This window comes from Rissa tridactyla, chromosome Z, assembly GCF_028500815.1.
Source record: "Rissa tridactyla isolate bRisTri1 chromosome Z, bRisTri1.patW.cur.20221130, whole genome shotgun sequence".
Lineage (NCBI taxonomy): Eukaryota > Metazoa > Chordata > Aves > Charadriiformes > Laridae > Rissa > Rissa tridactyla.
Window position 1 is genome coordinate 55,845,622 of NC_071497.1, and position 14,759 is coordinate 55,860,380.

At 36.6% G+C, this 14,759-nt stretch overlaps 1 protein-coding gene across 10 annotated transcripts in view; it reads right to left on the reverse strand.

The window, feature by feature from the left end:
- Window positions 1-14,759, reverse strand: part of KDM4C (lysine demethylase 4C) — a 273,236-nt gene that overhangs the window by 120,704 nt on the left and 137,773 nt on the right. For 9 of the 10 annotated variants that reach the window (XR_008463874.1, XM_054186217.1, XM_054186216.1 and 6 more), the window contains 4 exons: window positions 12,293-12,486; window positions 9,272-9,510; window positions 6,808-7,169; window positions 4,334-4,445 (listed from right to left, as the gene is read on the reverse strand). Coding sequence is in view for 8 of the 10 variants with exons in the window: in XM_054186217.1 (XP_054042192.1) it covers window positions 4,334-4,445; window positions 6,808-7,169; window positions 9,272-9,510; window positions 12,293-12,486 (907 nt within the window). In the remaining 2 variants the exon portion in view is untranslated. Of the gene's footprint in view, window positions 1-4,333; window positions 4,446-6,807; window positions 7,170-9,271; window positions 9,511-12,292; window positions 12,487-14,759 lie in introns of those variants that run through there. The other variant, XR_008463875.1, reaches the window with a different exon arrangement.

The window sequence follows — 14,759 nt, forward strand, 5'->3', positions numbered from 1 at the left end:
AATGTGCATCCAAAGTCAGTATGCTTTCTCCTTCTGCTGAATTTGCTTTTTTATTGCTTAAGTGAGCAGAACTACAACTTAAATACAAAAGAATAATATTACCACAAGCTAACATACTGCACTGAGCATAAGACCAAGGTTCATTACATAAAAGTTATTAGTATTTTGAGTGTGAGATACAGCTCACACTGTACTGCTGCACTTATTTTTCTAAACTGGCAGCCTGAGCTATAATTTCTGGACTGATTCCCCACCGGCCAGTATTTCTCATTGCTCAGACCTTTAGGCATTAATTCCACAAAAACAATCATAATAAGGGAGACTCAAAAGTCAGACATACATAAGGGAAGTCTTCAGGGAGAGTAAAAAATAAAGTAACAACATCAAGCCACAAAGAAACGATTAACCCAATCATTTTTCTGTAGATGAAACACTCAGATCATAAAGAAACATACACATAACGAAGCATATGCAGTGATAAAAAGAAAACAAAAAATTCGATGTCCAAGCGATCCTGTGCAAAAACTAAATTTCTGCTGAAGAATTCTGTCTTAATAGTCTCAGCTAAAATTTAAGCACGCTGTTAAATATGATAGTATTCTATTTGCAAAATTATGATTCTGAAATGGCTGACAGTGTCAAAGAATGCTGCCTTCATATTATTAACAGCCTCTGATCACCTCTATCCACAGAAAGTTCCTAATAGAACCCTAGTATCTGAAGGACTTCAAATATATTAATTTGAATGTAAATTATCTGTATTAGAAATGGCTACAGACTACGCAACTTGTGGAAAGTGACGTGACTTGCATTTGAACTACAAAACCCCGATTTCTTAATTTTTCCTAACAGCACTAGCCCCTATCATCTTCTTCCTCCATTTGGTTTAAATTTATGATTTTACTGGACCCAGATAAATTAAAATATAAACTAATGTATCAATAAGCAAATCCTCCTTGTAAAGGATCAGATGAACTCGAAAGTTATGGTACCAAGACACTATAGTATCATAGCCATTACCGGTAACATTTTTATTGAAAAAACATAGAGAACAAGAACTGAGTTAAGTATGCTTACTGAATTTCACTTCTGGTAACTACAGAGTAGGATGAAGCACCTTCATAAAGGGGAGCATAGCCATTAGTACATTGATACTGATTACTCCCCTGATACCAGACAACAAACATTCTTGAAAATGATCAGAAAAATCTCCTTTGACTAGCATTCATCTAGACACAGATCTTCAACTCGCCTGCCAGCCTGTGCCAGGAAAGCCACTGAGGCTTCAGTTTGCCAGTTTCCCTCAGCAGTTCTTTAGTCTCTGTCTTGGATGTAAACGTTCTGCTCACCCAAAAGCTATTGTCTCTCTTCTGGTGTTCTCACAAAAGCATGCTGATAAATTAGATCGCAATGAGAAACAGACGCATGAAAATAATACCAAATTCCAGTTCCAGCTAGGAAATACCAATAACTGTCATGTCTAATAAAACTCCTAATTATTTGCTTCAATCAACAAGCAGACTGGTGCTTAATAGCTACTTGAGATGATTCTAAGACAACGTTTTCTTTCCTAACAAAAACATACCTTTATCTACCAGAAGGACAACCATCATGTAAAGAGGAAAGACTGGAAGGTATATGACTTCTTGTTGGGATGCTGCTACTTTCACATAAAATTAAGACACCAGTACACTGACAAAGTACTGGGTAAAACAGCAAATAAATAGCAGAATCCTTGAGATTAACAAACCAGTGTCATCATGTCACCACCTAGCCAGATTATATCATACACAATCCTTGCTTAAATAGGAATTTTACACTATGTTTTAACCATAAAGTTGAAAAGGCATCAACAGGCAAAATGAATATAATCTCTAATTAAAAAAGAGCAATTTCACTGCAACCTACCACATATTTAAATCTTTAATTACTTTACTAGATGAATCTTAATATTAATATCATCCTTTTTGTTCAAATTACCATAACACTTTCTGAAATACGCTCTGTCTAGCCCTCAAGGTATCCAAACATACCCAATATATGATACAGATCATGGGCCTAGGCTGTCTTTAATTTTCAGAAAGATGCTTAACAGCTAATTGAAGTATCATGCCTGGCAAAACTGAGGCTCAGATAAAAAAGAAAGACACAGAGAGAGAGAAAGAGCACGAGCATGGCTTTCTCAAACTAGTGAGATGGAAGAAACAAATCAATGACTAAGTGTGGAACAAGGAGGGAGATGTGTTGATGAGGGACCAGTTAAAACTAGAGCACCCAGCTCAACAGTGCCCAAATTGGTGCTAACTGAACGCATAATATTGCCAAATTACGAGAAGAAGAATCAATTAGCACGCATGCTGTCTGTCTCTGAAGTCAGGAAAGCTTATCTGTAGCTGTAAGAAACAGCTACTGTTGACTAGAGGTAATAACTGAGGGAAAACAAAGATCAGGAAGCCCAGGAAGACTCTTGTATCACCTAAAGTATAAAATAAGAGCTCCAAAAAAAATGCAGATACAAAGCGCAGGTAAACACTGAAGCGTACAGCAATGCGGGACTCAGACTTGTAGCTGCAGACGCAGTATGAGCTCCATTCTGCACTACACAGAGTATCAGTGTTTAAGCAAGTGTGAGGACCAACCTCCAGTTCTGCTAACTGAAGAGATTCTGGAGAATAGTACCTGAAAAACCTGTGCAACACAGAACTAAAATGCTAGGAAAAAGGAATGCATTTGTTTTTCATTTTGATGGATAGTTCCGATGCACAGTTCGATAAGCTTCACAAGCCATGTTTGATAGAATAAAGTAGCTTTATTCATCAACTTTGGCTGGCCGTATATGTGATTGCTGGGTAAAGCAGATTTACTTTTTCTATTTACTTCAGAGAAGCAAATCCCTATCTTGGGTAAACTTCTTAGTTTTTGTAGCCTGTCTGCACAAGAAGGTGGCTCTCTAAATTAAAGCACACAAGTAAGCTCCCAGAAAAAGCATCTGAGAAGTTCTGGGTATTGTTTTAATTTTTTTGATCACTGTGGTATCTGGTTACAGAGCATTAAATTTCATGGCTGCAGAATTATTTACTTATTTATCTTGTGTAGAACTCTGTTCTATATATCATGGTTATTTATGGTCATGCTCCTTTTTCTTAATTTCTACTTTACTCTATTGCTTGAAGCGCCTTAAGGTACCATATAGTATACAGTAACATGCATATCTGCAATCTGTAGTGAAGATCTGTACAAGCATATTCAAAATGACTGCCTAACAGTATGCTTCTTATTCATGCAATTAAGTTAAACAATGGAATTTTGTGGTCAGTACTCAGCATTAACATAAAAATAATAAAAAAAATCACTTAAAGTACCCAAATGCCAAAGCAGAAGCCCAGCCTTACACATTCCCAGGAAGGCCATTTACCATGCTTCCAGTTGCTTTGTGCCGCTTAAAAGTAAGTGGAAAACTGCTCTAAGAACACTTCTCAATAATTGTTCAGCTGGGGAAACAGAGAGGAGACCTTTTGCTGCTTTCTAGTACACAAAGGTCGTTTTCATTATGTCTAAAAAGAGAGCCATGTTTTTCCACCTCTTTTTGTGTTTGTGAAAATATGGTAGTAACTTTTAATATCTTGCACACTATTCACTACTTGCAAACCTGCATGCTACTTTGATAGAGTTAGAACCATATACAGAGGTGTGAGGCGTGTAGATGACATACGCATCAAAATCAGCTTTTAAATTACTATTTTAAATCAATAACTTAAAATTGATTTACCAAAACTACAGGGAGAGAGATGTTCACCCTTTCCATATGAAACTAAGCAAAAGCTTGGAAATCAAGATATATGTAAATACTCTTGATAAGTTTTTGATGATACCCAGAAGTACAGTAGATTAAGACACTGACTCCCAAATGTCCAACGTCTACCACAAAACAGACAAAAAGGATAAAGTCGCTTTAAAACAGTATAGGGGACTACTGCTTACACCTAAGAACCATATTCAAAGTATTCTTATGCCACTTTAATCTATGCTTACACAATTAAAACTTTCTCTTAAACACAATTGCTCTAAGTTCTAATAAGGAATACTTGACAGGTGAATATACATGTTTTAAATGACATCATACTGTTCAAAGCTTTTTGCAAAGACAGATCCAGTGTTTTTAGAAGAATTTGTGTGAAAATAGGCAAAAAGCACATGACCTGTCTGGGTTCGGAGCCCTCACTGTTTATATTTCCCATGCAGAAAGAAATTATTTCATCTTGGTTGTTCTTCCAAATGCCTATATATATAGTCTCATAAAACATCATCAGAAAAATGCATTAAATACACTCACCTTCATCACTAGTTGCTTGCTGTTTAACCAAAGTCATTGGAGATCTAGCTGGGGGTTTATTTAGTGGATGACGCCAACTCTTAGATATTTTCTTTTTTTCAGCTTCCACTGACTGAAAAGGGAAAAACACAACGAATTTAGAATGTAATTCTGCAAGGTTAATTTTGATGAACAAAAACATTCTTCTGTAAATAAGCACAGATGTCAATTCTATAAATACTATCAGGGTACTTGAAACACCTTTAGTCTGCCAACTACAACACTGCACTTCAGGGCATGCTCCAGTGGCAGAGACTGTAGGTGGTTTGGCTGGACTCGATGATCTCAAAGGTCCTTTCCAACCATGAAGATTCTATGATTCTATAATTTTTCTCTAATTCAGAACATATACTTTAATTAAAAAAGAGCGATCCGTGTCAAACACAAATGGTTTGTGGTGTATGTTACTGCAGCCCTTCCCAAATTACAGACCATAAATCCTGGTTTGCTCGGGTGATGGCTGAGAGGAAGAACAGAGAGCGTAAAATTCCTGAGGAAGTAAAACAATGACCTGGAGTCCTGATACGCGATTAACATGTTGATCTGGGATATGAGAAAATTCCTTCTTCTCTCAAGCACCCTTATGTACATTCAGCTTGAAGTTATCTAAGATTTAAGAACTCAGGCCAATGCTACAAACTGTAGAAGTGCAGCTTTCACAACAGCAGATTTGAGTGCCGGTGGGGGAAATCACAAATTAAATCAGCTGCTGATGTTATCTGTAGGTTCAGGAACAGAGGACGGGCAAGCACACTGGCAGAAAGGTGTGGAGGACAGAGTCTCACACCGTTCCTATGGATCACAGCACTCTGCTCCTCAACGCCCTGAGTCTAACCTAACAGGTTACACACGTCCCTTGACTGATTTGAGGGTTGAAAATTACTACTATAGAATGGGGAGTAAGCTACAAAACATCATATTTACTGTGATAAGCAGAGGGAGGAAGATGTGGTTAAAGCACAGAACAGGGTTATGATCTAGAAAAAGTTACCAACTAAGTAAAAAGGGAAAGAAGATCAGACTTTTTAATTGCATCTGTACAACTTGCTTCTTCACTCATTATGAAGCAGAAAGAAAGAGTATTCAATTATACTGGAGAATATCTAAAACCTCATATATAAATGGCTGAAAGGCACAGAAAGAGATAAATATAATCTCTAATACATTATGATTAAATCACTGAGATGTTTATAGTGCTCTTTATTATTACAGTGGAAGGGCTGGAGCTAAGATTATTAAAATTCACAACATTGCAAAAAAATCATTAGTGAACAGTTTATGTCTTTGAAAGGGTCAGCATGATTTTACTTTGTCTTCTAAAACATATTTCCCACTAAGTCTGGCAATCTGGCAGTGGATTTCCTGCTCTCTCTCTGCCAAACTGGGATTTAACTCACAACTCGGAAAGCTACTGTGACTACCACCACAGCTTAATTTTTCATTATGCTTCCCAAAGTCAAAGCTGCCCACCCTTCATAGCAGAACAGCAAGAGTAAATACAGACTGTAAGTTCGTAGGTGCCCCGATGAGAAAACATTACTAAACTATTTAAAAATTAAAAATATATATTCCTTTTATTAGGGGGATCATCTCCTTCAAGTGTTTCCTTAAGGTTTGTAGCCAATTTCCAAAGTCCAAGAAAAGCAAGTTTGAGACCCTGAAATCATACTGTCTGTATTATCCTGCTATAGCCAAAGATTCACTTTCACCAACTGCAATACTATGGGACACAGTTTCAAGTAAAGCAAGGAAGTCCATAAGATTTCATAAACTATGTGACATAATGTAATAGAATGAAAGCTAACTTTGTTTCCACCTAACTCAATGCAGAGATGCTCCTCAGCTTTGATTTATCCACTTCTTCATTCAAGGACGTCAGTCCAAATATAAATTACTATGTGCTTCCGCACTGTTAAGTTCTGTCCTTGGACAGTAAGTACCTCAGAATCAACCTACACTGCTGACATTTTACCAGCATACTGTTAACTCTCCTTAAGATTCAGTCAAAACAGCCATTTTTTGAAACGCAAATACATGATACCAAATACAGCACTCAACTCTAATAATTTCAATTTCATGTCAACAGCCATAATTAAAGCTGATAGCCTTGATCATACTGGCAGGCAGCAAATATGGGAACTGCTTGAGAGTAGTTGCTGACAGTTCAGATTCACAGATATAAAGTGAAATTACTAAATATCTAAAATCAGAGGGAAAATATGTCAACAAGCAAGCTCCAGAAACATGCTGCTTTTGAATCCAAATTCCCACTCTTGCCTGAACACTTCAAAACATGTTCAAATTAGCATCTGATTAAAATCGTGCATATTCTTAAGTGCTTTAATATGGATATCAGGTCTCATTAGAAACATGTTCCTTCACATTTCATTAAATCTGGAATATATTACTATAACGATGTAATTTGCTTCACATACACTGGATGTTTCCATGCCATCTTCTTCATCCTTCTTTACAACAGGCAGTTCTCTATGTTCCAAGCTATCTCCACAGCTTTCTAGGTCGCTGACATCATCCTCTATCGAGACATTTTCCTCGTTATTTGGTTTTTCTGCTTCAGAAGCATGTCCCTCTGACTTATGGTATGGTACTGATGAAACAGACTGATTCTGAGATTTCAAACTCTCTTCTTTGCTGGAGTTATCAGAAGCAAGCATGGAGGCCACAGAACCTTCACACGTAAAGAAAGGATGACTGGAATCTGTCCTGTCCTCATCTTCCATTTTTGTTTTCTCTAGTACAGGAATAGGGCTTGAAAATGAGTCTGAATGGATGCTTCCTAAAGATGAAGAATATGATTTGTTAATAAAACTCACTTTATATTATTGTATTTTATTTCACAACAATCTGAGTTATGCAAACTTAAAGCATGGTTCCTCATTTAGAAATCATACAGAAAAGCATCTGGTAGAAGAACATACACCAATGTGGAGTATGGGTTTGATCAAAGAATAAATTAAATGTAAATGTTTTGAGTTTAGAGTGTGAAATATAGTTTTAATCATTTGATCGGTATTTTGTATTTGAATTACAACAGGTCTTCATGTCATTCAACATGATCAATATTCATGTAGCTTGTTTACTCTTACAGCCCACAAGAACTTTGACTAGTTGGAAAAAAATAATAGAAAAGGTTGGTATATTGAACTTTATACCCTGCATTTATATCCTATTACGCCTGTTTTAAAAATGAAAATAAACAAAGACTAATGGTTTATAATTAGGAAAACATATTTCAAATAGATAACAAGAATATTTTGAAAACAACAGCACCGGTCTAAAAATGAAAAGCAATTAGCATCATTTTATATTTCAACAATTAGCATAATTTTATATTTCAGTGATGCTGAAGGGTGAAATTGTGTGGATTTTACTTCATTAAAACTCTTCATCTGCTGATGCTTGCATGGGATAGACAGAACAACGGGTTAGACAGGTGACCCAAAAAACACGTTCCGGAAGAACTCTATGGTACACACCACAGTGAATTTTGATTCAGCAGCACATCCAAGGCATTATTCTTTCTCTACAATGGTTATTTGAACTTGTTTTTGTAAAAAGTTCCCTTTTCAGGTCAAATGCATATAAAGTTTAGTAATACAAAGCCCATCCAGCACTAAAACGTAATCTCTGGGTATGACGAGTACTGCCTCAACTGAGCATAATGGACATACTAGCCAGACATAATGCAGGACAAAGGACCATCTCCAATGTGAGTACTGGAGCTTCCACCACCATATCTAAACAAGGTCCTTTTCCCTGCGAAGGTCCTGGCACCACTCTTTAATAGCACAAAGGAAAGAGGACAGCACTCCACTCTTCTCTGCTTTTCCTTCCCTTGTCAATGAACACAGACTGGCTGCTGACTAACTACTTGTTTCTCAGTGGTCATGAACACTCCAAACCTCTATTAGAAGTTGGGGGAGGAGTAAAGGAATAACACCATTAGAAAAAAAATATCATTAGAACAGACCATAAAAGGCTTTGATAGAGCACCAACTAATTTGTACACAGAAATCTCTAAGTCTCTATATTGAAATACTAACTTTGTTATCTTTATGTGGATCAACCCTGGTGTTTACCATGTGCGAATAACCATTACATAACCATTAATATTCACAAGCAGGGTAATACTCTCCATTTGTAATTTGCAAGTAAATTTTCAGTATCACTATAAAACCAACGGGAATGCTCACAAACTTAAAGTTAAAATTGCAGTTTGTCTTTCTGAACGGGAATGTGAAACTACACCTGAACTACAACAGAACGTGAAACAGATGAAATTAAGGCCAGAAAAGACCAAGTTTATTAGTAAAAAATAGCTGTGGGGAAAAAAGAACCATCTTTGGCTTGACAAGGCCTTTATAACTTACATTGTCACAGAGCTCAACAGGAAGTGACAAGAAATCTGCAGTCTCAAGATAGAGCATTTTTGTGCACAAGTATAGACCACTTCTAATATGTAGCATTCTTCATATATATATATATATGCATACTACATATATAGAAAGAGCATACTACAAGCATATATGTTCTGTACTGTTTGCATAAGTGTTAAGACATTCTGTTTCATTTCTGTATCTAAAAAATTTTGCTGTAAAACCTGTAAGTCCATTGAAGAAATACAATTTACAAAATCTCGTTCTTTTTGCCCCTTTAAAAAACACTTTATTAAAACAGTTTAGGTGAAATTACTCTCAGACCAGAATATTAATTTTGTCATTTTCTCACTCTTACTGAGTATCAGTCTTCTCTGCATAACTTCGTAAGTATTTTAGTATGCTACTTAGGATAATCCTATGCTTTAACATCCACTGATGTGGCATTAGAGTATCAACAGCCTACAACTTACATGTGAAACACAATCAGTCCTTATCTCACCTGCAACCTTGACATTATCCAATAAATGTTGATCCAGGTGCATTCTACTACTGTTTTCTTCTTCCCCAGAAGGCACTCCTGTGTTTACCAGTCTCACTTTTTTTCCAGGTTCTTCACTGACCTTGAAGCCATCACTAGCTGCTTCAGTCGTTATGATTTCTGCACCACCTACCATAGCAGATACTCTCTTGTCCTCTGGAGTTTTAAGCTTTTTAGATCGGGATCTGGTGGGCTGGAAGCTGTTATAAGAGATATTGCTGTCAGAGTAGAATGTCTGTCTTGGATAAGATAAAACGTCTACCAATATATATGTCCCTTTCACCTGCTTAAAGTGGTTAGAAACTGACAATTTTTCATCTTTTTGTGTTGAGATAGTGTTTACAATTTATTAAGTGATAGATTAACAATTGATTCGATTTAACCTTCTCATCTTTTATCACCATTCTGTGGCAAAGTTATTAAATTGTAAAAGTAAAATAACCTTAAGTAACTATTACTTAACCAGCATACAAACCAGCTTTTTAATTAATCATTCTTTTAAACCTGAAAGAGAATAACCCCTATAAAAGTAACAAAGACAAAACATTCTCAGTTGCCCTAAAATCAGGTGGTGTTTCTAAACCCCAATTTCTAAACCCCAACACTAGTCTGAAACACCTTGTACAATCATATCTGTTTAGTTTTTATATGACTTTTTACACAAACAACAAGCATCTGAAAGAAGAAAAAATTCTGATCACCAAATATTTTAAATGACTACAATATCAAGCAATACGTTTCATAATGCTGTGTAAAAAATAAACTTGGAATTAAATGTTCAGCAGAAAGTTTTGCACCCTCAGAAGTAGAAGCAAGAGGTTTAAAGCAGGATAAATGGCCCCCTCTGTCAGAAACTGGTTTTTAATTTATGTGCTCATGATAAAAGTAACAGGAGATTAGTTCAGTTTCAAATTCAGTTATGTGACATGGGAGGAGATTTTTATGCGCTTCATCACACATCAGGTTTCAAAACTCATAACACCCTAGCGGTGAAAGCGCAACTATGGCAGGTAAACCATGAGTTTTACAAAGGTCTTGGATCATAGAGTACAGACAACTCCAGAAAAACATTTTACTACCCCTTAAATTTTACCGTATGTCCACAACGTATATCTTTCAACACTCTCTCTATAAAATAGTAATTTCCAGAAAATTCGTGAAGTATGAGACGCCCATCAGTTCACATTGTAATGTAACAACAAGTATTATTACTGTTTACATGCAGCCATTAGATGTTCTATTTTAGCAAAGTATTTCAGCCATAAATGTCAGAATTAAGCTCTCCCTGTCACTATATTCATGAAGATTTCCATAAATGGTATTTCTATTTTCACTCTTCTGGAACTTATATTATTCCCATAATCAAAATGACGACAATTTCAATCGACACATTACACTAGAAATGAAGCTGAATAAACATTTTATCCTCCCTTTGCAATACACATTGTTACCATGCCTGAACGAAAGCCAACTCAAGAATTAAACAGCATTGGGATTGTGTTTATTAGCTTAGCTAAGTGCGTGAAATCAGCTCATGTGTTCCTATGATAAAACTTTCAACACTATTATTATGAAGTCTTTGGTTTTAGTTAAAAGTGGCTACCCATAAGGGTACAACCAAATGAACCACTGATGGTCCAAGGGTGAACTGGCAGTAATGCTATACAAGAGACACAGTGAAATTTACTACAATGCAAAATGGCATTCAACTAGCTAAACAACAGAATTACTCCCTCTGTGTGTCTGGGTCAATATTATACATACTATGCATATACTAACAAATTGGCTGTCCAGCTGCTTCACCAGTTGTCTGCAAGAACTGATTCTACCCACAAACTGTTCTTACCCAGAACAAACCCAATGTTACATTTCTTATCTATGATGTTCCACTACAGTGGCAATTGTTCCTCTCTTTTGCAGGTTGACTTTCCTACCATTTTCCCCAAGAAATACATTAACTTACAAAGAAAATGAGGAAATTCAGTATAAGAGCAAGTTAAAGAAGTAATTATATTGTAAAATTATTTAAAGGAGGAAAAAGATCTTGAAAAATTCAGTATTATCTTTAGCCCACCAAGCTGCTCTCCGCATAAGCAGGTACCAATAAAACTGCCCACCACAGGCTAGAAATTAAGTAGATCTTAATTAGATAACGAAGAAGAAAATCCATAAAGACCCTGCTAAGTAAGACAGGAAAGCGTTAGTGAACAAAAAGTGTTTGTGCAATGCAAACAAAAACCAGAATCACAGACAGGATGCACACTAGGAAAACAGATCCAGCTATGAAACTGCTTTAATAGGTCAAAGCTCTGATAGCTTCAGTGACAAGCTGAGAAATGTTTTTCTCCTAACTTTCTTAGTGGTGCCAGCACCATTAACTGCAGTTTAGGCCTGCCTAATGCTAAATTACAATCTGTAATTGACCTGTGGTACACACAGAGAGGTTTCGGCTACAGCACTGTGACAGCGTGCCGGATAGGCAGTGATACCTCTTTGGAGGTAGATGGCAGTAAGGGGTAGAACTATTGCTAGAGCCTTCACACAGCTGTTGGGATCCTGCCACAGCTCATGGTAAGTTTTTCCAACTTAACCTTTACCTCAGCTCTTAGGAGACTTCTCCCTTGTCTTTTGGTTACAGATGTCACTAGAAACAGCGGCAACCATTCATACCTTGAAAATTTTAATGGAATAGTTCCTACTAAAGAAAGATTCTACATACCACACTGGAATGCATTTTGATGCTCTCTATAGTCATTAACTGCAGCTATACACGTAACTTGTAAGTTGAATTAATTTTTCATAGTCACTCTGAAAAGATGACTTGCTTGTCCCCAGGTTCGTCTTAATACAGAAAACAGAAAAACAAGCTTCGTCTAAAGAAAATAAATTGAAATAAAACTTAAGAGAAAGTGGTAAAAAAAAAGAAACAAAAAGGAAACTGAGATCATACTGAAGACGATTAAGTGGAAGAAACATAAATACCTCTTGGGAAAGTTCTTTGTTTTCTTTCTTCTCTGTAGCCAGGCCTTTACTTCGGGTGTTGATTCAGGAGTTGGTTTTGTATGGTCAATGGTGTATAAATCCTTGCCCTGTTTCCACAGCTGGTACCTGTCTGGTTGAAACTTCCTCACAAAGACATCCATGGATATTGTCACCATGTCTTTCCTACAAGTGCACTGCAAGAGAAGACAGGAATTTATAAGTGACAAGTAATGGAATCATGCCATAGTTTGCAGTAAACAAAGTCCAAAATAAAAATCTCACATGTGAAACCAACTCTATTTTAATCAAAATTTTTCACTTTTCCCTCTTCCTCACTTCTTTGGGGGAGTAAGGATGATTTCAAGAGAAAAAACTATCTGAACAAATATCACACACTAGGATTCCACAAGGTACTTAGGGGCACTCCACTGTCTAACTAACTCCTACAGATTAAGACAAAAAAGAAACTATAGCATTTCTTTTTGCTCTATTAGCTATTCTTGATAGTTTTAAGCATAGCATCATGTTGAATCCAGAGACTGCATGTATCTTCAATGGCATTACAATTTTCTTTTTAAAAATAACTCAGGTAGTATCCAACTGACCCAAACGTCTTTTCAGGCATATACTACACAAACATAAAAGTCCTAGCTTTTAATGCTTCAAACCAAAATGCATACGAGTACAGTCACAAGTTACAGTTTTGCCCAGGTTTTTCTACAAAGAGGAAGAAATAAGCAAGACAGGAGAATATTATGTTTAAGGTCTAGAAGAGTGTGTTGCAAAAATGCAATCTTATCTTCTGTGTAATGCAGACTCTAAACTCTCATGCAGTATTTTCCTCATTAACTTTGCTCTAGTCCCTGATTCTAGTCCCCCAATTTGTTTCTCTTTACAAATTATGCATATAAGTGGATTATTTCAGACATAGTTGAATAAACTCTTAATGATGACCATGAAAATGCAGAAGAGTCTTCACTTCGGATATGGCAGATGCTGAGACATTTTCAGACTAAAGTTACTGTGCCTAACGCTCAAAAATACTAATATTAGGAGACTGCAATAAGTAAATCAATATGCCTTCAGCAAGTAAACTATTGTGGTGGATTGACTTTGACTGGCGGCCAGTTGCTCACCGACCTGCTCTCTCATTACCCCTCCTCAGCAGGACACGGGGAGAAAATAAGATGAAAAAGCTCATGGGCTGAGGTAAGGACATGAAGATCACTGACCATCACACACTCAACTTGAGGAAATTAAATTACATAATGCCAATTAATAACAGATTAGGATAGTGAGAAATGAGAACAAAACTAAAAACAGCCTCCCTCAACGCTCCTTTTTCCCAGGCTCAACTTCACTCCTGACTCTGATGTCTGCAGGGCTGTTTCTCTAACATTTTCCTCACTCCTCTCTCTCACAGCTGTTTTTCACCCTTTCTTAAACATGCCATCACAGAGGCACCACCAGAGTCGCTGGTGGGCTCAGCTCTGGGCAGCCGTGGGTTCATTTTGGAGCCATCTGGACCTGTCTCTGTCCGACATGGGGGCAGCTCCTCATCCCCTCTCACAGAAGCCACTGCCACAGCCCCCCCTCCACTGCCAAAATCTTGCCACATAAATCCCATGCAACTATTCAGATTAAAAGCAAATTGACTGGCTAAAACATTTAGTCTTAATCTCAATACTTTTAAAGAACTTATTGTTACAGCTAAATTACTCTGTTAAAGAGCAAAACTGAGACAGTATTTTCTTTCAAGTAAGCAGAGATACATAAAAAAAAATTAATAAAAAAGAACTAACGGTAAATGCATGGCCTGGCTTTCTGGTTTGCTACAGCTGGTCTTATCACCCCCTTTTAAACAAGGATGGTGTTTAATCATAGAAAGTTGAAACACAAACAGGACTGAATGCAACTTTCCTACTAGTTAGCTTTCTGTGTGCTCGATGCAAATTTCTTTGTCTGCTATTCCGACCTACCATTTCTAGTCCACCCTTCTTCCTCTTGAAAATCATAAGATATGTAATGAAAACAAGGAATACAAGATGTACTAAAAATGCTTGTTTTCCTTTCAACATGTCAACATCAGTATGTTATATATTCACAACACTGCCCTATAGCGGGAGATGGAATGGAAAGAAGAAAAAATCTTCAGAATACAAACTGTAATTTTATGCAGCTGCCTTTAATGATAGTTTTTACCCAAAATATGATTAGAATTTTCCTTTTTCAAGCAACATGTATATACATACATATATACACTTTCTGTAAAAGACTTAACCTTATTTGAAATCCTGTGTCTCATTCAGAGAGTCCTTGATCAGTCAAACTGTGCAGTAACAGAAAAGCAATTAAGATACTTCTGTATACTGGAAAGATGCACAGATGGTCCACTGCAATATTTTTAACTTCTAAAAATTAAATTTGTAATATAAAAGCAACCAACACTGGATTTTCCATCCATTTA